The sequence below is a fragment of the Pinus tabuliformis genome, chromosome Q (assembly GCF_031772625.1).
Source record: "Pinus tabuliformis cultivar Carrire ecotype Pingquan chromosome Q, CPIR1, whole genome shotgun sequence".
In the NCBI taxonomy this organism is placed as follows: Eukaryota; Viridiplantae; Streptophyta; class Pinopsida; order Pinales; family Pinaceae; genus Pinus; species Pinus tabuliformis.
In genome coordinates this window covers 797,339,699-797,365,560 of record NC_142296.1, presented here as the reverse complement: position 1 = coordinate 797,365,560, position 25,862 = coordinate 797,339,699, and the positions used below count along the sequence as shown (strand labels likewise).

Sequence of the window (25,862 nt, the reverse complement as noted above, 5' to 3'; positions counted from 1 at the left end):
GCAATCATCTTTATAGCAAAGAATGCTAGCTTGCTCACTTGCAGTCCTAGCATTGAAATCACCCACTATAAGGACTTCACCTAACTGTGAATATGTTGCCTTGAATTCACTATTGTAACAATTATATCAAACTTGAAACTTTCAAATCAGACCTCTGCAATTTCAAATCACACCTTGAAAATTATATGACAGCCAACATAAAACAATAAAATTGATAGATCAAACCCTTGTAATTTATTTTGGTGTCTTCTATGAGTTATTAGCTTAATGTATGGGTTCTTTAGGCTTGTATTATGATGATTATGACACTGTTATATCAATATATCAGATTTGATATAAATTATGCGGTCAATTAAAATGAGAGATGAAGACAATAGAAGCAGACCCCAAGGCCTAATGGCCTATGCCAAGTTTGGAGATGTGAGAGAAATCACTCCTCAACACATGCACTCACAAAATGTTAGCTCAAAACCCAAAGATCGGACCTTTATGACTGCTGCAATTATAAATTATTAGTAATAAAATGTCAATCCCTTGAAGAAACCCTTGTTTGCAATGAGATCTAACCTTTGTAGGGCTTACAGCCTTCTTAATGCTTGCAAAATAAGTCCCAAACACTAGCCTTTTAGGTTGAGTAAGGGCTAGGGCCTTCAAAAAATGGGTTTCTTCCCCAATTTGAAAATAAGCAACCTACAAAAATGGGCTCAAAAACCCTAGACGTCTAGGGTTTTTAAGGGTTGGAAACTTCAAAAGTTTACTCCTTCCTTTGATCCCTTGAGAGATTTCACCTGTGCAAATAGTAATAATTTTTCCCAAAAAACCTAATATATACAAAAGTAAAATAAAAACCCCAAACCCCAATTGTTGCAAAACAAGGATTAGAAAAATTATCTTACAAAAATAATTTACAAATATACAGTGCTTGAGAAAAAATTTGAAAATAGAATTTTCGTAGATCTTGACAATGGCTAGATGTATTTCGAAAGATAAATGTCAAACCACAGCATTAGCGAAGTTAGAAAATCACATAAAACATTCAGAATCCAAACATAGTCAGTCTGTGCCCATTGTTTGTGAACTTGGAGCCCAAGGATTTGGGGAACCTGCATACTCTATATACTTTCTCAAGAAGAAACCGTTAGAACATACAATGAATTGAATCACCTAAGATAAGCCCAAAACTTACCAATAGAATGTTCCTGTCATCTACAAATGAAATAACGGTTCAATTAATATTTGAAGCACAATATAGGAATGCCAGTACCCAGCACATACCACAAATCAATGAGACAAAAACACCATGAGTTGCACCCCAAACTCTTTTATTATGATGATCAAAACATTCTCACAGGACAGTAGCTTTACACCAACATTTAAAAAGTTACATCAAAGCAGAACTCAAGATCAAGATGAAAATAGAGGCAAAAAGCCTTCTATTTATAAAGAAATTTCTCAAGTGGAAAATAACGGCTAGTTGACTTGATCCCCATCAAAATAATCTCAGTGGTCGATATATCTTTGATGATCTTTTAACCTTTGTCATCAAAATAATTATTGTTTAGTAATCTTCGGCAAAATCACATAATCAATCTTTTGTCGACGCGTTTCGAACCAACCAGTGTGGTTCATCGTCAGGACAAGTTGAAGAACTGATCTGGCTAAGCTTGATTAAATAGAGTGTGCAGAGACCCCAACAGTTATATTGCAACGGCTAATTTTGACCTGATGATCATAGTCAAACTAATAATTTTATTATTAACAGAAACCTACTATTATTAGTTAATTGAATATAATAAATATAATGTTTAAATATAATGGTCATTATATTTATTAAAAACTTATATTTATTATTATTCCTAAATTAATTAATTCCAAATAAATAGTATTAAATTACTATTAATCTTTAGAATTTAGTTACAATGGTAACTGCGTATTTATTTAATAAAAATTGTTTATACCTAAGGATCCAATGGTAAAGATATAATGGTTATTAATAAATTATGGTAAATTAATAATGGTAAACTACATATAATGGTCATTAATAAATTATATTATTATTCCCAAATTATTTAACTATAAATAAATGGTAATAAATTACTATTGTTTTTAGAATCAAGTTATAATAGGTAAAAGTTTAAATCCAATAAATCATTTTAATTTAAAAAAATTTAATTGTAAAGGCCCATTCGAAATTAAAATAATAAGTACTAAACAATAATCTATATTTTCTTAATAATTTATAGTTCTAATATTATTAAAAAACAATAAATAGTATTCTAGTTAAATCATTAATATTCCTAGAATGTAGTTACCTAAGGTAAATGCCATAATTAACGTACATGTTTATTAATAATAGTATATTCATTAACCTAATGTTATTGGTATATCATATACTCTTCTAATAACTTCTTGTTTATCATTTAACCTTAAGGGTCATTAGGTAAAATTGGATTACCTCTTATCATTAATTTAATAATTTATATTCATTAATTAATCAATAATTATTTACTAAAATTTTTATTAAAATTAACTATGTTATTAGTTAATTATCTTATCACTTATAAGGTTTAGAAAAGGAAGGCCTTTATTAATTCGATATAAGGAAATCAGTTAAAAGTAAAAATCAATGAAACAATGTTATGGATCACAGAAGTCTAAATTCCAAAATAATTATTTTCGAGAAATTTCGAATTTTTCATTAAAACCATTTTTTATTTGCTCAAAAATTAATTATTTTGCACTAATTTCCTCAAAAATTTGACTTTGACTTACCCACCAAGGTCCAAGGTTCCAATTTTTCTTGAAATCTCCAATATTTCCTTGGTGGGGGACCTCCAAAATTTGACTTCTTTAAGACCCACGAATTTTTCCGCTTGGAAAATTTAATTTCTCTAACATTTTAATTACCCTTATTAATTAATTTTTAGGCTTAGGATTTAATTTTATTTTTTGCGAAAATTATTAATTAATTGACACTTGAGGGGATTAATTATTTTTGCACCCTCAAATATTTTAGCCATGGTGTCTAAGTATGAGGGACCATGCACTAAAATATTCTTTACGTAAGATTTTACAATAATTCAACCCTCAAAAGGGGAATACCCATTCGTTATAAACCCTCAAATAACTTACCCAATTATGTGACACAATATGATCTAGTAAATCAAGTGATAGTAATAAAATAATTTAACCAATTAGCTTAAATTATTCCCAAATCACTTTTACAGAAGACTCGACTAGAACACTAAAACTCACCTAAGACTTTGACGATAAATTCCACCCTAGCTTTGGGGTGAAGCTGGAGGGAAAAACTTTGTCGATCATCCATATTTAGAGACACGGATAATTAGTGAAACGAAAAACCTCCTAGGAGGAAATTCGTCGCCAAAATAATAGACTTACCTAGGTTGTTACATAAATACACGGTCTTACTAGCATCATTTACATTACAAATTTGCAGAATGGGTTTATAATGACTCAAAAAGTTGTTGGTTGATGATCCTGACCTTTGAAAAAATTGTTACAACTGCTTCCTTGGAACTTCGACAAAATGTGTGCAACATATGGCTCTATATGGGGACACGTTGCTTCAATGAAGTAACATGAGAATCCCAGAATCCTGTATCTAAGAAAACAGAAGTCCATCAAATAGATATTCATTCATAATCAAAATCATCATGCGTATATAGAATATCTGATAGAATAGAAGAAATCTACTCTAAGAGACTGAAATATAAAACATAAGTGCATAAAATCAAACTAAATAATGACAGAAATGAAGAGTAAGGTTAGAGATACTATACAAAGATGCCCTATGGCATCAATTGTCTTGAACATAGTGCATACTGAGCATTTGTCGATTTTTCGGCAAGTTTGTAGTTTGCTTCTCAGATGTGCCATGCTCGATCCTGCATATCAAAGGACTCTGTCTTATCCGAATATCGAGTTGCTCTCGGCCATCAGATGCATCAAACCTCTTCCTTCTTCTCTTTCGCTTTTTACATTTGCTCTCGGCAGGATGCGATGTTGATGTTGATGCGATCAGTGTGCAACTTTCTATCTGATTTGGACAACGCTCATATGGAAAATTTGGAACATCCAAGACTTTTGTGACCTGCTCTTCTTTATTTTCATGAACCTGATCTGTTATGACTGGTGGATCAACCTTGCAAGCATCAACCTGATTCTTATCAATTTCCTTCTTGCCTGGATCATCTTCATTTAACCATTTCTCAATGGAATCAATGACTTCTTCATAATAAGATGAAGGTTGCTTTTGTGAGCTTTGAGGTTCATGTTTTGGATCCTTTGGTCTTGGCTAGAGTTCCTGAACCTATGATTTTTCCATTATCTGCAGCTTATTTTGAAGAATGATTTGTTTTCTTCTTATGGCATTCATTTGATTAGAATGTTCATCCTTCATAGCATTGATTTCTCTGGCATGATTCTCCTCCATGGTATCCATCATATTTTGAAAGGTGATCGTCTAATTATATTTACTTGTTCTGAAGAGCCATCTGACTGGCTCGCATGTCCTTTATCACTTTATCATGATTTATTTGAATAGAACTCATTTCTTCCTTATGATTTGCTTCCATAGTGATCAAATAATTTTGCATGGTGGTCATCTGATTGGAGTGATTAACTTTCATGATTTCTAGCTCCTCATCACGTTTTTCTTCTATGGCCAATAATTTGGTATACATGGTTCTCATATCCTTGGCGTGATCTGCTATTAATCTTTCTTGATTAAGTTCCATGGTTTTCATCAACTGTGCTTGACTGAATTGCATGTCTTTAATCATTTGCTTTAGTTCCTTGATAAGATGCTTATCATTTTCCTTTTCATCATCAATATTAATTTGATCCTTCGTCCCTGCCCTTCCACTATCGAGGATTCTTCTTGCAACAACACAAGTGGATTCATCATGAGAATGGTCACAATGTCTGCAATATGGCACATTTTGATGTGGTGTATTTTCTTGAAATCTTTCTTCGATAATTGGGTCCTTTACAGGATCACTTTCATCTTTCTTCATAGTACTAGGGGCACAAGGTGAATCCTTTTGATCCCCATATCTATTTTTGAAAGCATTGACGATGGCTTGTAAGGAATCAAAAGAATTGTAAGGAAAATCAGAGAACCAATTTCTAGCATCACCTTTCAAGGAAAGGACAAAAAGTTGCATTTTGACGTGTTCATGATTGTATGCAGTCGCACGAGCATATCTTTGAAGGAAAGTTGTGAACCTTTTGATGTGATCTGTATGAACGGTTGTATCATTACCCGTGAAAGAAGGTAATATGTCACCTTTCTAGAATACCATGAGGAATGTTAGTAAAAGGCAAAGAGGCAAACAAGTCATCCATGATGAATTGCTTAAGGGTAAAAGGAGCTAATGGACGTCAAAGAGAGATCCTTGTTCAAGAAAAACAAGAGATCCACAAGAAGCGAGCTTCCAGCAAAAATTCTTGTGAGAAATGAAAGAAATGGAGTCGCCACTTAAACATGAATCTAACTCTAAAACCCACAAGGAAAAAACCGAAAAATTAGACAAGGAGAAGCAGATAAATATCAGGGAGGGCTTCTTACTTGACAAAAAATGGATGCTTACTAGAATGTACTTTGTTCAACCAAGTTCTGAGAGTGAATTTGAGCAAGCTACCAGGATTTCTTCTAGAGTAAGCTCTTGTATATGGATGAATAGGTGGAGTCGCCACCCAGACAGGAAACCAACCTAAATGTCCAGGTGCTAAAGGTACAGATAGAAGAGATGAAAAGATTAGTGAGAGGAAGAAAGATAAGGTGATGAAAAGATGAAGAGATATAACACCGCCAATAAATGTTGTGGAGTTGTCGGCTAAATGAAAAGGATGAAAGATCACAAAATGATATGATAAGAAAGGATGAGAAATGATAAGATGATAGAATGTCGTTGAAACACCGAGAAGAAGATGGTCCCCGACAACGATGCCATAAAATGTTGTCACTCAGATTATACAGGCACTGCAACAACGACTCAAGTTCGGGGCTATCACTTTGATCCTTGACCTCTCCTTTCTCATTGTCTCCCAATAGCAAGCTATGGGGGGTAGTCCCTATGGAAATGTGAAGATGAAGGACAAGTTGGCAACCAACAAGTCCAAGAGACACGATTGAATGGCTTAGCTACTTGGTTAAATTAAGCAAGACTTAGAGATTAGATTAGATTTAAATGTGAGACCAGTGCCTTATGGAGCCAACTTCTTGCTTATTATCAAATTGATGCCAAGTAACCGAATGAACAATCATTGCTTGGATGCTTGACTATCCTAAGATGAAGTGAAAATTCTACAAGTTAGGTGAAATGCAGAATATTGGTTGATTTTAAGTTAGATGCCTATTCTAAATGTAACCTTCCTCCTAACTATTTTGCAACTAGTCTCTAGAGTAGGTTGTGGGATAGAAGCCAACGGGAAGCAAGCAGAGGCTTGATTAAAAATACATCTCCCAGTGTTCTAACCACCCGTTGCCTCCGGCGCTATAGAGACTGTGGCTCTAATGACTGCAAGGTCATCGTGTTAACCACTAAAGAGGTTCTAAGCCCCTCGAGCTAAATTGAGAAAAGTGGTCCTATTCTCTATCAACCAAGCTTATGCTTGGAGGTAAATTATTAATGCAAGAGGCTATACCTAGTATGCAAGTGCAAGAGATGAATGCTCTTAAGGTGTGATACTGATTACTTAATTAGTTAAGTACTTAATAACAATGATTTACAATTGAGAACAGTAAGGTACTTAAACAATAAATGAATAAAATATCAACCACAAGAGAAAGTCTTCAAGCTTAACATTGCTAGAGAAATGTGACAATAATATAAATAGACAATTGCTCAAAGACAAGATCAATGCTACTTAAGACAATTAACAATCTCCAAGATTATAATCAATAAATCACCAATATGCCACTTAGATACAACAGAGAAATTTAAATCCCTTATCACAATTATGATCAGAATAGCATCCATAAGAGATATCCAATTTAACAATAAGCAATGAATCTACTCAATGACAGTAATGGCAATGAGAAATTAAGAGCATTAATCCACAACGTCACTTAGAGAAATTAGTCAATTAAACACTTATCAACTTGATTAGAGCACTTGTATGAATGAAAGAGTGTAAAAGATGTCAATGACTAAAATTAAGCCCAAATCACTTCAACCATGAATGATTATGAATTGGAAATTTTCCTTACCCAATTTTGGACACTTATATGTGATTTATTATTGTTGTAACCTTGTATAATGGGGTCTGCAATTTTATATCAGCAGTCAAAAAGTGATGCAAGAAGCCAAAGGTAAGCTAGAAAATCAATGCATTTAACTTCCAATGATATTCACTTGATTATAGGATTGCTTAGACACTATAGATCAGATTTATTATGCTCAAATCAGATCTCAAAATGATGTATATCAGATATATAATAACTCAAGAAATCAGTGAATCAGTCTTTAATAAACCAACAAGGTGCCTAAATATTAATGCCAAATAAGCTCCAATGATTAGCTAATCAATTTGAGTGATTTTTAGATGATATTCAATCAATTTTGATGATTCTTATTTAGTTTATATGACTGCATAAATGGCTGTAGCAAATATATCAGATCTGGAAATTGCCCAACAATTCTCAAAAATAACTTATATGCAATCAATTTAACCACAAGATTAATGTTCAATGCCTTAAGTGACTTGTTAATGAATTTAGGCTTAGTGTTTATGCCCTGAATACACTGTTGTAACAATTATATCAGACCTGAAACTTTCAAATCAAACCTCTGCAATTTCAAATTAGACCTTGAAAATTATATGACAGCCAACATAAAACAATAAAATTGATATATCAAACCCTTGTAATTTATTTTGATGTCTTGTATGAGTTATTAGCTTAATGTGTGGGTTCTTTAGGCTTGTATTATAATGATTATGCCACTGTTATATCAATATATCAGATTTGATATATACTATCCCCCCTTGAGAGTCTGTACAGATAGCTCATCGGGCCATTAATGTATTTGGTCAACAGATGACGTAATATTTGTTTTGCAGTGAACCAACTAATTCAGTTCATGATAGAGCCTACTAGAGTTCACTGAGTTGTTGCAAAGCATGTTTTGAGGTATCTCAGGAGCACAACAGATTATGGATTATGGTACAAACAGGTTGATGGAGTGAGGCTTGAGGGCTTCACAGATGCAGATTGGGCAAGGAGTTGCACAAATCAGAAGAGTACTTCAAGTGGCGTCTTCAGCATTGGGTCAGCAATTGTTTCCTTTTACAGCAGAAAGCAGAGATCAATTGCACTCAGTTCAATGGAGGCCAAGTACATGGCTACTAGTCTGGCAGCATGTGAGGCTATTTGGATGAGGAAGTTGCTTGTGGGACTTTTCAGACAAGGGATGGAACCTATTTTGATACATTGTAATACTCAGAGTTGCATCAAGCTCTCTGAGAATCCAGTGTTTCATGATCGCTCCAAGCATATTGAAATCAGGTATCATCATCTCAAAGATTGTGTGCAAAAAGGGATAGTGAACCTACCATACATTCCAATAGAAGAGTAGGGAGCAAATATCTTGACTAACGCATTGGCAAGAAGCAATTTTGTCTATTTCAAAGACAAGTTGGGAGTTGTACAAAATCTCTTCCTCACTAAGAGGAAGTGTTGAAAATAGTAGCGAGAGAAGGTCTTCTTTGGCTTGTGCCTTAGCCAAAGAGAGACCACGATCAGTCTTCCTTTTACCATGGACGTTCGTGGAGTTAGTAAATTCATGCGCAGAGTTGGAGGGTCAGTTAAGTGAATCTCCAAGTGGCAGTTGGAGTTTGGAAGAAGCCAAGTTGGAAGCTTCAGTTTCAATTGGGGCATGTAAAAGTTAAAACTCCAAGCTATGATTGGAGAGAGTTCAGTTCAAACTCAGCTAACTAAGTCAATCACAACTGTTGTTATCTAAATTTGTAAACTGTGTAATTATAGCATGGATCGAATTGATAAAAGGAGGATGAAGGCACAAGTTTGTAATCATTATTGTTGCACGAGTTTGTGTGAGAGAGCTTCTTGTTGAGAATGCGTACTTTGGAGGAGCCAATACACTGATAGAGAGACTTTCTTGCTGCTGGTTTGCGCTAGGATTTAGGAGGTTTTTCCTAAATAATAGGGACCCAAACTGCACTAGGAAATAGGGGCAGAGACTATGCAAGGAAGTAGGATCTGTGATCAAAGTTTTTGCAGGCAAGTCTAGGCTAGATCAGCAGGAGAACATCTCTGTTCTCAATAGACAGATTGCTTTGTATTTGATATATTTATTCTATCAATAAAATTCTACAGCAAGGAGAGGGTTTTCCCAGTTGGGTTTCCCAAGAAAAATCAGTGTTAATTGTGTGACTGTGTTCTTTATCTCTGCATTTTATTCCACTGCTTATCTATTGTGGAGAAATTCTGTGTCTTGGTGAAAATAAATTAGTTTCAGATTGTTCATCATAGCAGTTGCAGAATTTCATGGAAAATCTACATGAGAGACTATCCATACTTGGGAACTTTAGTTGGCACAAATAGGATAAGCTCATTGACCTCAGTTCTAACAGCATTAGATACAGTTGAGGTTATGGATTGGAGCACTGAAGGGCCCATATGAATCAATTACTGTTTTCGCATTTAGGAGTTTTCACCATGCCTTCAAGTGACCTTTCACAAATATTCCAACACAATGACTACCACATGACTAAGGCCCTTTAATATAGGGGCTTGAGATCAATGAAGAGATTGTTCTACCTATCATTTTATTATCCCTTAAGCAGGCAACAGAATCATGGCTTTTAAGAATGCATAATGAGATGCTCTCTTTTCACTGAGCTTGCTAGGAAATGTAATCCTTATAGTATTGTCCAATGTACATTTGAAAAAGTGCTCTCCTGTGTGTAATTAGAAATCACTTACAACACTTTAGCATTCTTGGTAATGACACAGTATGACCTGTGCTACTTTAACAAGCCTGTTTCAATTATAAAAAATGAAGCCAACAATACTGCAGTCGAAATAATGAGGCTTTCATACACTTGCGCCTGTTTTGTACTCTCTATACTTATATCAACAACGAAATCACTGCAGTCAGTCAGTTGTGGCACAGTGGTTGAGATGGAGCATCACTATGCAAACAACCCAGCTTCAAACCCTGGAGGGTCTAGAACCCTATTATGCGTGCTGGAGATATTTGACAGGTCCCCACGTTGAAGTGGGGCATTGAAATGCAAAAAAGGGGATACGTAGTTCCTATAGATCCAAAAAATGCATTTACCTAACCAAAAATAAAGAATGAAAGTGTTACATAGTTCAACCAGTTGCTATGCGTCAAGGAACATTCGTAGTTTAATAAACATGTCCATATATCTCTTAATGACACTCTGCTAGGAGTTGGATAAAAATTACCAAACCTACCTAGTGCAGTTAAAGAAATGAGTTAACACACTAAGAAATATATACAATACAATAAAACATTTTGAAACTCAAACTTTCAAATTTACCTTTCAGAAGAAAATTGATGTAATGCATAATACAAATCCTATATATTTCAAATTACAAATACATGCAAACACAAAAACATAAATTACCTCTATCGCATGGGAAATGTCACCGTCCTCAGGAAATATGGGAGTCCTCTGCAGTAGAGATGATTACAAATTCATGTATGTCTCGCAAAATAATATTGAGATTAAAATTAAATGAGAATAAATAACCAACATAATACCCAACTTTTATTGTTCTCTTCACATATAAAATGTATAAAACACTAAATATGACTTTTTACAAAATCATGAAATCAATGATATAAAAGGATTTAAAAAATACAGTTGGACACACCTGAGGCTGCCAGCCCATTTCATCAGGGCAGCGGAATGTAGCTTCATTCAATGCCCGGAACTCTACAGCAAATTTGCTTGCACCACTATTCACTCCAAGGTGTAGCTGAAAAAAAAGCAATTTTAGGAACCAATATTTTCCGAGTGAACAAACAGAACATTTTTCTCTCCCAAGAACATAGAACTCTTATCAATTGGAAAGAATATTAGTGCCTTTTTCAGCTAGAACGTCCATATTTTTCCACTTTCATCACAACTTCTGCATCATTTTTGCATCCTCGCAACTTGAACTTTTAGATAATATTTTCTCAATAGTCAACATGCACAAAGAGGATCTATATAATTACATTATGAGAATATTTATGCGTACATACTAATGAAACCCAACATACCAGATTCAAGTATGTGATGCAATAAACTCCAGAAAGTTTCAATATTAATATTGCCAAATGCAGTCTTTCTTCACCAAAGTGATTTCCCATATTAAATTTTGGTAATGCTGCCAGTATCTACATTGTAAGCTTGAAATTGAAGCAAGGATAGTACTCGAATTTTGATGTGACTTTGATAAAAGAGCAATGCCCCACAAAATGATAATGAAAAACAACTTATAAATGTAAACAATATTCTGTTAAAACTTTGAAACAGTCAACTTATTATCCTGGTGGGTTCACTTGAGTGGTTGAGTGTTTTGAGCTACATGCAAAAGGTCTTTGGCTCGGATACCCCAGGCTGGCTGCCCATGTTGCGTGCCTCGCTCAAGGTTCCTGCTGGGTCAGGTGCTGTAATCAGAACCAACAGGTTTACACTAGGTAACATCTGCAAAATGTGAACAAGTGACCAGAGGTTTCCCTGAAAGGTTTTCCTTGGAAAAAAACAGTTAACTTATTCCATCTAAGCTCTCAATCTCCTTGTCAATTCATTTGCATGAGGTTCCCACATGGCAATCTTCTCTTCTCAAAATGTAAAGGAGATAGATAAGCCATGAGATAAAGAACCGAAATAATCTCCCACATGGCTCCGGTTTCTCTATCTCCATCCCCATCGACTTGCTCTTATAATTTTTCATTGGTGAATCAACGACCATGATTAGATCTCCATCAACAGCTAAGATCATCTCAAACTCAATTTGTGTGAGTTTCTAGAGCATTCTCACCTTTCCTTAATTAATTCCTATTAATTAACCAGTTTTCCTAAGTTAGGCTTAGGAAAAGTTTAAAGGATGACTAATTAATTTAATTAAGGTGTTTCACAAGCTTATCTCGTGAAAACTTTTTTGGGTTTTGAAGATCGTGTGCTCTTAGCCTCTCTGACACAAATCGAGACTAGAACATTTGAACGATGCTACAAAAACTAACATTGAGAAACCCTAACTACCTTAGTTGGTTTCAGTGCTGAAACTATACACTCTAACTAGTTCAAGGAATAAGATCACACATATTTCACCATTGGAGTTCGAGGAGAAAGAAATTTACAAGAGATTTTAGTTAGAATAGGGGTTATCAGTGGAATCTCCGATTTATTTTACTTCATTGACCTTTTCAGTTTGAAGACAAATTTGGGAGAGCCAAATATCCAAGCCCATATTAGGAGCCAAGTCACTGTTGAAAAGAGAGGATGTATTCCTCTCATTCTGTTATTCAAATCACCTGAGGTAGAGACTCGGTTTGAGGAATAAAACAAAGGGACGATTTCTGGGCACCAGTGGCACGAGTTTCCCTCTTTCTGTAAGAACAAGTAACTCCCTTCTTTGCTGGGTCGAAGTCTACATCCATGGGGCCAAGTTCCCACTGTTATGGATGAGCCGAGTTTCCTTTAGAAGCCTGCGACAAGTTCTCCTTCAATACTGCTGTGTGTGACCATTATTGAGGGCGATGGGACTGTTTACTGAGCTGGTCGAAGTTCTGGGTTTGGGAAGAGGGCATATTGTCGAGAGTTTTGACATCTGCTTTGGAGCTGTGCTAAAGCGAAGATTCTCCATCATTTTCATCTGTTGGACAATCACTTAAAGAGGGCCTACACTCTTCCATACACGAGTTTTCACTTGTGACAGTCAAAGTCATTTCTGAAGTTGATTCGAGCTATCATGGGTCAAGTCTGAGGTGGAGACAACATTTCTGGGCAGCATTAATATCAGGTGTCCTGTTCCTTGAAGTTTGTACTATTATTCCTCTGTTTGTGACATGTATATGGGCTACTAAGTTTAATGTGTGGAACCCATAGTTAAAGACAGTGAAAAGATTTGTTGACTGTAGGCTGCCATTGTTGTTATTGTTGATGCAGTTTGTATTGATTAAATGCCATATGAGAAATACATCATTGTCCAGTGAATTTTTATGAGAACACGTACTGAATATCAAATGTAAATCTGAAATAGACAGAAAACAATATCTACAGCAGTGTGTTTGTGAAAGGTTTGACAAAAGTTACCACTGAAAATATCCTAAATGTAATATTCCTAGGGAATTTTTACAGTAAATAGCAAAAGTAAACATAGACAAAAAACACAAAATTTAAACACATGAATCAGATCACAAAAATGCACCAAAACTGCGCTGCTGAGCCATTTTATTAAAATCTGAGGAGGGTACAATTAGGTGTTGGAAAGAGTGCACCTGGGCTTGCTAAAGGCAAGCTAGCTAAGCCCAAATGAACAATAATAAATTCCCCTCAGGTACACTGCTGCTCTATCTCTTGGCTCTGCGCTAAACTGCCTAGAAATACTCTGTTACGTGAAAAGATCTGCTGCTAGGGCCTCCTGTAGTGCTCAGAAAATTCCAGGAAATTAACCCCGGACTCTCCACCAAATACCGAAAATAACCCACGAAGGAATTGGGCTATGGTTGACCTCGGAATTTCGGCCCTCTTTTCCCTCTATGGCTCTGCTGCTAGGAAATTCGGCCCACCTGTCTATCCTGCTGCAAATGCCCCAAAAATAGCTGCAAACTCCAAGCAAAATCTCTCTTGGACAACTCCTCAAACCTCAGGACCAAACTCCCTTCACAACTCAACTCCCAAGTGTGCCTCCTCCAAGCATTGCACAGTGTTTGCGCTGCTCGCTGTGTCTCCTCCCCATAAACTCGCACTCCATTGCGAGAACAATTCAAAAAAGGATGGAACTCCCTCCTTGGGTTGGCACTCGAAGTCCACCAAAGCAAGGGTTGAGATCTCTGCTCGGAGACACTCGTGTGCTAAACAGCACTTGTAGACTTGGCTTCAGCTCAAGCGTGTTATGTCAAAGACACAATTTCTGAATAGATGATTGAATGACCAAATGAGTGTCTTCCCTTCCTTTTTGTCAAGATGCCTCCAACATGCTCACGTGGGCCTACCTTGATTTCCTCCCACCAAATTTCCCTCCAAGGCATGTGTATTCTCCATGTGGGCCGCAATTCTCCAAGTGTGGCCCCCACTCTCCACTAGGGGCTCGATATTCTCCTCCTCTAATGTTTGGGGATTGCTTTTAATCAAAATCTGATGTGGGGCCTCAACTCACATTTCCTAATGCAAATGTGAATGAAGACAAAATTTATCAAAATTGATATTTCACTTAGCAATAATGCTAAGTCGGAATATCACAATCCTCCCCGCCAAAACGTTGCATGTCCTCAAGCAACTGTAATGAAGGATGTTGAAGTATTTGCTCCCCTTCCCAAGTGGCATCCTCATCTGGTAGGCTCCTCCATCTGATCAGGAACTCTTTGATGACCATGTTCCTCAAATGCCTCTCTCGAGTATCCAGAATAGCCTCCGGCTCCAAAACTAAGTGCCCCTCATCATTTGTAGGAGGTAGCTTTGCAACTACTGTCACTTGCTATCCCAGTGCCTTTTTCAGGCAAGATACATAAAAAATGTTGTGCATCTGACTACCCAGGGGTAGCTCCAGCTCATATGCCACCTCTCCTGTTGGAGAAGATGTAACTAGGTTCGATCTTCATATATGTTATTTTAATATTTGTACTTATTCAAGAAAAGAGAAATTATTTTTTGTATTATTTGTCAATGAGTTTCTTGCTCATTGAAAATAGGTTAAGCACATTTTGAAGTGTGTAAAGACTGATATTTCAATTCAATAAGACTCATACTTCATTTCAATCAAATGTAAAGATTGATATTAAATTTTATCAGATTGACAAATTTCTTTTGCAAAATTCTATCAAATAAATTCTATCAAATTAAATGTATCTGCATACCTGATTCTCCCGTCTGGTGTTGATCACATTGCTCCAAGTTTTCTGATTCCATTACCAAACCAACTTATTCCTCCCTGCCTATCTGGGATCAACCTCTGCGGTTCCCAGATCCAGAGAACTTCGAAATGGAAGTCCACTGGCCCCCGTGCCCAAAACTCCAAGAACAGTTGAAGACTTTCCAATTTTCAGTGCCAAAATCCAGCCTCTGGCTCACCTCCAACAGATTTATCATTCTGCTTCCTCTGTATATTTCTCCCCCCCCCCTTTTCATGCTCTTCTTCCGTCTATGTATATTATTCCTTGGCGGTCACCGCTTCCTACTTGGTGACACCTTTCCCGCTTTGTAACGTGTAACTCCATTTGCTCAAAGTTACAGGGATATTGACGTGTATTAGTTTACTTTTAGGATTTTTTCTTATTAGTTTTCTTCAAATGCCCATAGTTTATAATATTTATTTTATTTTGATTTAAATTTCATATTTTAATAATTATTTTAATATAATTTATTAATATTATGGGATATATAAATATATACCTTTATTTATAATTTAAGTTACATTTTACATTTATTTCTTTATAGCCAAATTTACTTTATACTTTTAAATTTATATTATTGAAATTATTTAGGGTATTTTCTCCTTAATTAAGACACATTTAGGCAATATACTTGGTGATGGGTGAGGTGTAACTTCTATCTGAAGCAGTGTCGATTTTCAACATTTATTGTTAATTTAGAATATATATATATATAATAGTGCAATACATGCAATACATGCATATGTAGCTATCATATGCATGCTAATACTCTTGTGCCCTCTATATTAAAGATGGGTCATTACATACATCCCTCCTTCAGAAAACTTCGTCCCGAAGTTAGAGTTTTTTTTTTTTTTTTGAACCGTATATCGATACTTATTTTAGCGATTAGTACATTCTTGTTAGGGTTGCGTATCGAGGTTAAATTCTTATTTAATGTAACGACATTATAAAATTGGTGTTTTTATAATTTTAATGATCATGCCATGCCCCAACCAGGTTCCCAAGCTATTCTAAAATCATCCTATCCTTCCTAATCTCTTCCGCTCCCATCCTATCCGTCCTCTACTGGAGTATGCCATGGCGTCAGTTATACTGACCTAACCATTCATAACTCGAAGGATGGCAACGTCGACTATATTGACCTGATTTCCCAGTAGGCATCCGGCAGTCATCATCACACGTCTAGGGGAGCGTGACTCGCACAGGCCTCCCATGACTCCAGGTTTTGGAGGATAAACGGTGGGCAACACCTCCACCCCTCCTAGTAGAATTAGGGTTGATACCCTATCATGGAATCTCTTGAGCTTCAATTGTTCTTGGAGTTTAGTCATCATGTAGTCGGTTTGGTAATGATACTATCTGCAATGTAAACACTTGCCCACAGATTATAACATATGCATCGATATATTCAAAATCAATTGTATTCAAATAACGATTTTCTATGCATTTTAATAAACTCTCATCTATGATATTGATCTTTGAGTTCATATGACATACTTGGCTATATCTAGCCAATATATTTGTAAGTTCATTTTCACATCTAGTAGTCAAGTGTATTCATTATTTTATTTCCATCTCATCATTCATGTTGATATGTAAAATTAAAATAAAATTAAAATTATAAATATCACATCCTTAACATAAGTCATGATATATATAAGTATCCATGCACCAGCAACGTTAAGCATAATAATTGGAAATCATTCTTTCGTGTATTGATCGTGCATGAAATTTACGGCTTTCATTCCTATATGTTTAACGCTAAACATAAGTATAGTTGTTAGTTGCGAAAGTCCAATGATGTTGAAGTAGTGAACGAATAATAACATTGAGATGACTCTGAGTACACGATGTGAAGGAAAACTTCATCATTGAAAACCTTGGAAAGGACATCAAGGAGGCAGCAGTAGTAGGACATCAACCGACAATTTATAATTTTCTTTTGCTTCTTTTCGAGAGTAAAATTTTATATCATAATCGTTATCCTGGGTTAAGTCATTGTTTACATAAGAAAGAACTAGGCTATCATCTGAATACGCTTCTTCTCAGCTTTTCTGATCGTATTTGCATATCTGGAGTGGTAAATAATAGAAAAACTAGAAATAGTAGTAGATCCATAATATAGTACAGTTATATGTTTATTAACATGATGAGAATAGAGATCTTGCACAAGTGCCTTTTCCAATGGAAATTTACTATAAGAGTGGAATATCTAGATTTCCATTAACAGAAGTGAGAAGTTGACTGGTATCCAAAGGTAACCTATAGTGGTAAGAGTTTTTAGTTGAAGAGGAACTATCCATCAATATTATATTAAAATGGAGTACAATTGCATTCTGGTTGGGTAAGCTACGTTCATGTTCTCTATTAATGAGAATAAGAATAAAGAGAGTTCATGTTCTCTATTAATGAGCATAAGAATAAAGAGAGTTCGTAATTTTTAAAAGGGGTGTCACTCTACCTCAAAAGATAGATTTTTTTTTTTTGATGCTGCTCTGATACCAAATGTAAAGATTGATATTTCAATTCAATAAGACTCATACTCCATTACAATCAAATGTAAAGATTGATATTAAATTTTATCAGATTGACAGATTTCTTCTGCAAAATTCTATCAAATAAATTCTATCAAATTAAATGTATCTGCATACCTGATTCTTGTCGTACCTGATTCTCCCGTCTGGTGTTGATCACATTGCTCCAAGTTTTTTGATTCCATTACCAAACCAACTTATTCCTCCCTACCTATCTGGGATCAACTTCTGCGGTTCCCAGATCCAGAGAACTTCGAAATGGAAGTCCACTGGCCCCCGTGCCCAAAACTCCAAGAACTATTGAAGACTTTCCAATTTTCAGTGCCAAAATCCAGCCTCTGGCTCACCTCCAACAGATTTATCATTCTGCTTCCTCTGTATATTCCCCCCGCCCTTTTCACGCTCTTCTTCCGTCTATGTATATTATTCCTTGGCGGTCACCTCTTCCTAGTTGGTGACACCTTTCCCGCTTTGTAACATGTAACTCCATTTGCCCCAAGTTACCAAGATATTGATGTGTATTAGTTTACTTTTAGGATTTTTTCTTATTAGTTTTCTTCAAATGCCCATAGTTTATAATATTTATTTTATTTTGATTTAAATTTCATATTTTAATAATTATTTTAATATAATTTATTAATATTATGGGATATATAAATATATACCTTTATTTATAATTAAAGTTAAATTTTACATTTATTTCTTTATAACCAAATTTACTTTATACTTTTAAATTTATATTATTGAAATTATTTAGGGTATTTTCTCCTTAATTAAGACACATTTAGGCAATATACTTGGTGATGGGTGAGGTGTAACTTCTATCTGAAGCAGTGTCGATTTTCAACATTTATTGTTAATTTAGAATATATATATATAATAGTGCAATACATGCAATACATGCATATGTAGCTATCATATGCATGCTAATACTCTTGTGCCCTCCATATTAAAGATGGGTCATTGCAAAGTGCTTCTAGAGAGTCAAAGTCAAAATGTAATTATGAAAAGACCCTTTGAGGGCATGTTACATCATGTAAGTCATCATACAAGGTCAAGGAAATAACTCCAAGCATGGTCAAATCCTCTCCTAGCTCCAACGAAGTCTACAAGTAGCAAAAACAATGAATAGATGTGAAATATAATGCAACTGTCAAGTCGACCTAGAAGACAGTCAAGTCGGCCTAATGGACAGTCATGTCGGCTTGAGAGAGGAGGGACAAACCTCTATAAATAGAGGTTGTCCACTCCTCATTTATACACACAATCATATCTCTGAAATCCGCAAGCAAGGAGGATGAAGTAACACGAAGAAAAGGTGAGAAAGAGGGCTACAAGGGCAACGAAGAAAGAAGGAGAAACAACGAAGAAGAAAAGATTGTCTTTAGGGCATACACACAATCACACGTGTGAAGAAGTAAGGACTGCCTGTGGCCACAACTACAGTAAGGTGTAGGTCATTATATCTCACAATTTTTGGGTACAAATTAGGCCTACAAGGCCTCTCTCATTAGCAAGGAAAGGAGGAAGAGCCAGCGAGAATAGAAGGATTGTTCTAGGGTTCTTGTTGTCCACACGTGCGAGGATTTCAGAGGTAAGTTGTTGCAGATTGACAACAGTTTAAAGGCAACACTTTGAAGGGTATCATTTGGATGTAGAGAAAGGTCTACAAGGTCTCCAAGATAAGTAAAGAAGGACCTCCTTATAGCGAAGAAGAGGAGCCCTAATATTCTAGGATTTCCTAACCTAGAAGACAAAAGTACTGGAAGACAAAGTGTCGAAAGAAGAGCAGGAAGATGTACCGAAAGTGACAGTGCAGAAAGAGGAAGGATTTGACTCATGCTTGGAGGACATCCTAGTCAAGGGTCTAGGGTTTGGCAGTTGTTCAAATAAGAAGCTTCAATAAGAGAAAACTTACAAAGGGTTTCCCTCTCAAGAGTGGAGAGAGTTTGTCTCTGGCAGAGAGCCAAATTTTGTGTTCTTGTTATTTTGTTTTGGTAGCAGTTTGATGAAGCACATGCATATGCACTAATAACAAGAAGAAGAAGCATAAGTTAACTAAGAAAAAGTAAAAGGACTTCACAAATTGTTATCAAGTCTCAGAGAATCATCATAACACTACCTTGCCCTAGATTCTCTAACATGGTATCAGAGGGAAGGTGACGCATCAAGGAAAGGGCAACTCAAGAACACTCAAGCATCTACAAAGTTGAAGCATCAAGCCTAGAAGTCTCAACCACTTCAAGGACAAGAAGGGTCTACAATCCATCATTCATCAAGGAGGAAGCAAAACCATCAAATCTCAAAATTTATCAAGTAAGTGCATGTCCCCTTCTGAATATACATCAATGTCTTTTTGCAAAAAAAGCAATAAATTGGTAAGCACCAATAACTTTCTTGCATGGAAGAAGAGGATTGATCTACTTCTCAAGGAGAATGAGCTCCTAGAATATGTTAAGGGGAACATCATTGTCCCTGCTAAGGAACATACTCAAGCCTTAGCCAAGTACAATAAGGATGAGACAAGAGCTCAAAGGATTCTGATAGAATCAATCAAGGACTCTCTCATTCCCTATGTCTCCATGTTTGAGACATCAAAAGAAATTTATGATATGTTATTCGCGGCATCCACCACCGAAGAAGTATTATCTCTGAGGAATGAATTATACAAGATGAAGATAACAAAGGAAGGAATAGCTCCCTACTTCATGAAAATCTTTGAGATGAGAGATCAACTTCAAGAGCTTGGGGAAGTCATGTCTGATAGAGAGATGACAACTGTTGTACTCAATGCTCTACCTGAGGAGTGGGGAAACTTCACATCAAGCATTTATGCCAAGAAGGAAGCAACCACTCTCAGTGATATGTGGTCTCTATGCAGAACAGAGGAGACTAGACTTAAGGCGAAAGAAGATGTGGGATCAAATGAGAAATCATTTGCTACCATGGCCAAAAGAAAGGGTAAGTTTGGCAAGTTTGGTCCACGAAAAACAAACAACAAAGACATGTCCAAGATCCAATGTTTTGGATGCCAAGAATATGGACACTACAAAAGGAATTGTCCCAAGCTTAAGAAGGACAACAACAACAAGAGAAAGAGAGAAGAAGCTCATATAACTCAAGAGGTGGAAGAGGAAGGAAAGAAGCAAAAGAAGGAAGATCCTTCGAATCTCTACTATGATTAGATCAAACTCTTTCCTTCTAGACTTCTTTCAAAAGTTTTGAGTAGAATAAGAGCATGCAAGAATAAACTAAATTGCATGGCTAGAATCACCCTCTAGGATCTAGTAGTATGATGTACATGGAGTTCTAGACACTCATGTAGATGTAGCATTTATGAGAAGAACAAAAAAGCATATGTAGGAATATCTTTTAGAATATGGGAGCATGGCAAATATAGCTCAAAGATATTCATGTAGAAGGAGCATACCTAGAATAGGACCTCATATATGATGGAAGAAAACTTTATCATGATAAGAATCTTAGAAGACCTAAATCATCAAAGATAGGAAACATTTGCAAGGCGGGGATCTTTAAGATCCTATGATGGAATCTTCAAGAGAAGGTTCGTGAACAAAGGCAGATGTTTCATTGGGAATCCCACTCATGGGATTCAAGAAAAGGGATGATATGCAGGCAGGCTAAGATGAAGCAAGAAGGGCTACACCAAAGAATGATCAAGGAGGATCAAGATGAGGTATGTATGCATCAAAGTTTAAGTCATGTCATCATTTGTATATTATTGAGTCATGGGTATAGTTCTATAAAATGATCAAGCATGAAAGGATCTCTTTCACCAACATGATCAAAGGCATGTACCACAATGCAATGAAGGTCAACAAAAGAACATGCTCACATAAGGAGCATAAGATTGCTGACTAAGAAGCAAGAAGAAATGCTGACAAGTCCAGAAAGCAAGGGATGAAGGAATGCTTCCACAAGAAGCATTAGGTGGTTGACCGATCTATCTGAGAAGAAGCAAATGAAGAAAGAGATCAAGCATGTGAAGAACACCATGATCACTGAGAATCACTATCTGACAAAATGCCTTGAAAGATATCTCCCAAAAGAAGGCAGGATAACTTTGATGAAGGAAGAAAGGACCCTTGACACCTATGAAGGCCTTGGAGATATAAAAGGTGCAGATAACTAATTCTACTCTATGAAGATGTCGTGATGAAGAAGCCATCCAACAAAAGGAAAAACAATGTTGAAGCAATATCAAGATGAAGACATGATGGGCTACCAGGTCAAAGCATATAACCTAGCAAGTATGACAAATCATCCATGAGCAGAGCATTCCGAAGCATGGACAAGATGAAAAAAGGAGTAGCCAAGATGACTAGAAGAACCTGATAGTCACTTTCCACGAAGCAATGACATGACTAACCAAGAAGGAAAGTGATGGATGGATGATGCCCTACCGAGAAGAAGTTCGAACGAAGACTTCATGACATCAAGAATGGAAGCAGATCATGCAGCTGAAGGACCCATGAAGAAGAAGTTGTTGATGAAGGAAAAAGTCCCCAGTTAAGAGGGAGCTCTAACAAGTCCCTGGTCAAGAGGGAGTTTTGAATCATCCCTGATTACAAAGGAGTGACTATTGTGTTTTCCATATCATGGGTCATGCAGGATTAACAACCATAAGTCTAGATGAAGGCCATGAATGGAAATGTAGACACAAGATAGACACAACATTCTTGTCTTCACTTGGGAAGAAAGACTGGGAGGATTAGGTAATCACCTAGCATCTGATACTCTTTGAGGATGTGTAGGGCATCCAAGACAAGAGTAGGCAAGAAGACCGATATTCTTTGAGGGCTGGGAACCCAAGATAAGAATAGTCCTAGAAGGTCATACTCGAGAACACCCGGGTGGGTATGTACCTTGAGAGACAATGATGAAGGTGTCTATAAATCATTGGTCTCGCCAGCGTTATGGCTCATGGTCTCGTAAAGAGATGGAGCTGTTAGTCAAGGCCTTGCACTATGACAATGTTGATGACTATGATGCTATAACAAATGGATTGCTAATCCAATTTCTCTTATGTGAATTCTTCAAGATTGAAAATTGCCAAACACCTTGTAATGGTGTATGAATACCTCCCTAGTTAAGAGGGAGTGTTGGAGAAGATGTAACTAGGTTCGGTCTTCATATATATAATTTTGATATTTGTACTTATTCAAGTAAAGACAAATTATTTTTTGTATTATTTGTCAATGAGTTTCTTGCTCATTGAAAATAGGTTAAGCACATTTTGAAGTGCTTCTAGAGAGTCAAAGTCAAAATGTAATTATGAAAAGAAAGTCATCATACAAGGTCAAGGAAATAACTCCAAGCATAGTCAAATCCTCTCCTAGCTCCAACGAAGTCTACAAGCAACAAAAAAGATGAATAAATGTGATATATAATGCAATTGTCAAGTCAGCCTAGAAGACAGTCAAGTCGACCTAATGGATAGTCAGGAGAGGAGGGACAGACCTCTATAAATAGAGCATGTCCACTCCTCATTTATACACACAATCATATCTCTGAAATCTGCAAGCAAGGAGGACAAAGTAACACAAAGAAAAGGTGAGAAAGAGGGCTACAAGGGCAGCGAAGAAAGAAGGAGAAACAGCGAAGAAGAAAAGACTATCTTTAGGGCATACACACAGTCACATGTGCGAAGAAGTAAGGACTTCCTGCGGCCACAACTACAGTAAGGTGCAAGTCATTATATCTCACAATTTTCGGGTACAAATTAGGCCTACAAGGCCTCTCTCATCAGCAAGGAAAGGAGGAAGAGCCAGCGAGAATAGAAGGATTGTTCTAGGGTTCTTGCTGTCCACACGTGCGAGGATTTCAGAGGTAAGTTGTTGCAAATTGACAGCAGTTTAAAGGCAGCACTTTGAAGGGTATCATTTGGATGTAGAGAAAGGTCTACAAGGTCTCCAAGATAAGTAAAGAAGGACCTCCTTATAGCAAAGAAGAGGAGCCCTAATATTCTAGGGTTTCCTAACCTAGAAGACAAAAGTACTAGAAGACAAAGTGTCGGAAGAAGAGCCAGAAGATGTGCCAGAAGTGACAGCGCAAAAAGAGGAAGGATTTGACTCATGCTTGGAGGACATCCTAATCAAGGATCTAGGGTTTAGCAGTTGTTCAAATAAGAAGCTTCAATAAGAGAAAAATTACAAAGGGTTTCCCTCTCAAGAGTGGAGAGGGTCTGTCCCAGGAAGAGAACCAAATTCTGTGTTCTTGTTATTTTGTTTTGGTAGCAGTTTGATGAAGCACACACATATGCACTAATAAGAAGAAGAAGAAGAATAATCTAACTAAGAAAAAGTAAAAAGACTTCACAAATTGTTACCAAGTCTCAGAGAATCATCATAACACTACTTTTCCCTAGATTCTCTAACATCCCCAACTCTGTGAGTGACTCTGTATGGCCCATAAAAACGAGGTTTGAACTTCTCGGCCCCCTACTCCTTGAGCAATGATTGATTGTACAGCGGAAGCCTTAATAAGACCAAGTCCCCTACCTCAAATTGTCTCTCGACTCTACCCCTGTTTGCATAAAGTTTCTGTTGGTTCTAGGTTGTCTGCATGTTGTCCTTGAGAGCCCGTAAAATCTCTTGGCTCTCTTGTATCCAATCGGTGGCCCTAGGGGCCTTGCTATCTCCAAACATCACGTCAGCAAAAGACAATGCATCGTAACTGTATAGAGCTCGGAATGTGGACTCTCCCAGATGTAACCACTATATCAACCACTATATCCATGCTCACTGATGGCCCGTCACAAAGTTACGCAAATAACCTTACATCCATTTTTTGACTATCTTCGATCTGTCCCTTTGTCTAAGGGTGGTAACTAATGCTCGAAATTAGCTCATTGCCCACCAGTCGAAATAGCTCCTGCCAAAATCCCCCCATGAACTTGGTGTCCATGTCACTAACAATGATCTTTGAAAGACCATGTAGCCGAAACACCTCCCTGAAAAACAATTTGGCCACCAGTGAGGCCGAGTACCGGGCTGAGATGGCAAAGAAATGTGCAAACTTCGTCAGTCGATCAACCACCACATAAATGCAATGTTTTCCCTGTACTATGGGCAACCCAATAATGAAGTCCATCGATACACTCTCCCATTTCCCCTCAGGGATAGGAAGAGGTTGTAGCAACCCGACAAGATGTGACTACTCACCCTTGTTCCTCTGGAATGTGTCACTCTCTTGAACATGCCTCAGAATGTCATCCTTCAGGCCCCTCCACGCAAAACGCTCCATGATGATCCCATAAGTCTTTGTGAATCCTGGTGCCCAGCTAGTGGTGAGTCATGGGCAGCCTGCAAAAGCTTCTCCCTCAGCTTGGAGTTAGGCACCAAGTAAATCCGATCTCTATAGTAAATCACCTCATTCATCACCCTATACCAATCATCTGTCATTGCCCCATCAAGTACCTCACATGCAAATCAGTCCTTGGAGTACTCCAGTCTCCACCAGTAATTGCGCCCTCCAATCTGGGGCCATGCTCATCAGATAAAAGGGCAGTCGGTCTCCTAGACAATGCATCTGCCACCACGTTGTGCTTCCCTTTGACATACTCGATGTCAAAATCGTACTCTTGGAGCTTACTCATGTTGAAAGAAAGTGTAACTAGGTTCAATATTTGTCAATGTAATTTTGATCTTTGTACTTGTCAAGAAAAAGAGTTATTGTTTTTATAAATAATATGAATGAGTTTCTTGCTCATTCCATAGGTCTAGGAAAGTCAAAGAGTCAAAATAATGTTGAAGAGCTCTTCTTGAGCATATATGTAATGTATATGAGTCTACCTAGTGACTAGATTAGCCCTCCAAGACCAAGCACAATCCTCGAAGTCAAGCATCAAAAAGTTTGTCTGCTAAACAGTGAAGAGAACTATTAAGTCGACCTCAAAATGAATATTAACATCAAGTCAGCTCACATATGGAGTCACAACTTTTTGATGGACATGCCGGCTCAAATGCAGGGGCAAACCACTATATATACCTAGCTGGGGTATCTGCAAAAGACACGGAAGAATTTTGGATTCCTCTGAAACTTCAGAGGTGTAGGAAAGTACAAAACTCGCATTTCTTTTTGAGATGATTTGGTGAAGGACAAGGTACAGAGGAGTAGAACTCAGATCACTCTAACAGGGCACAGTATCTTAGACAAGGTACAGGATTACAATTTTCGGTTG

General features: G+C 36.8%; 1 protein-coding gene across 2 annotated transcripts in view; it reads right to left on the bottom strand.

The window, feature by feature from the left end:
- LOC149221884 (uncharacterized) overlaps positions 1–25,862 on the bottom strand; it is a 136,791-nt gene that overhangs the window by 41,217 nt on the left and 69,712 nt on the right. The window contains exons 2-4 of one of the 2 annotated variants that reach the window (XM_089385266.1): positions 10,895–10,999; positions 10,645–10,692; positions 9,929–10,331 (exon numbers count right to left, since the gene is read on the bottom strand). In XM_089385266.1, coding sequence (XP_089241392.1) covers positions 10,218–10,331; positions 10,645–10,692; positions 10,895–10,999 — 267 coding nt within the window. In that variant the 3' untranslated portion in view covers positions 9,929–10,217. Of the gene's footprint in view, positions 1–9,928; positions 10,332–10,644; positions 10,693–10,894; positions 11,000–25,862 lie in introns of those variants that run through there. The other variant, XM_089385265.1, reaches the window with a different exon arrangement.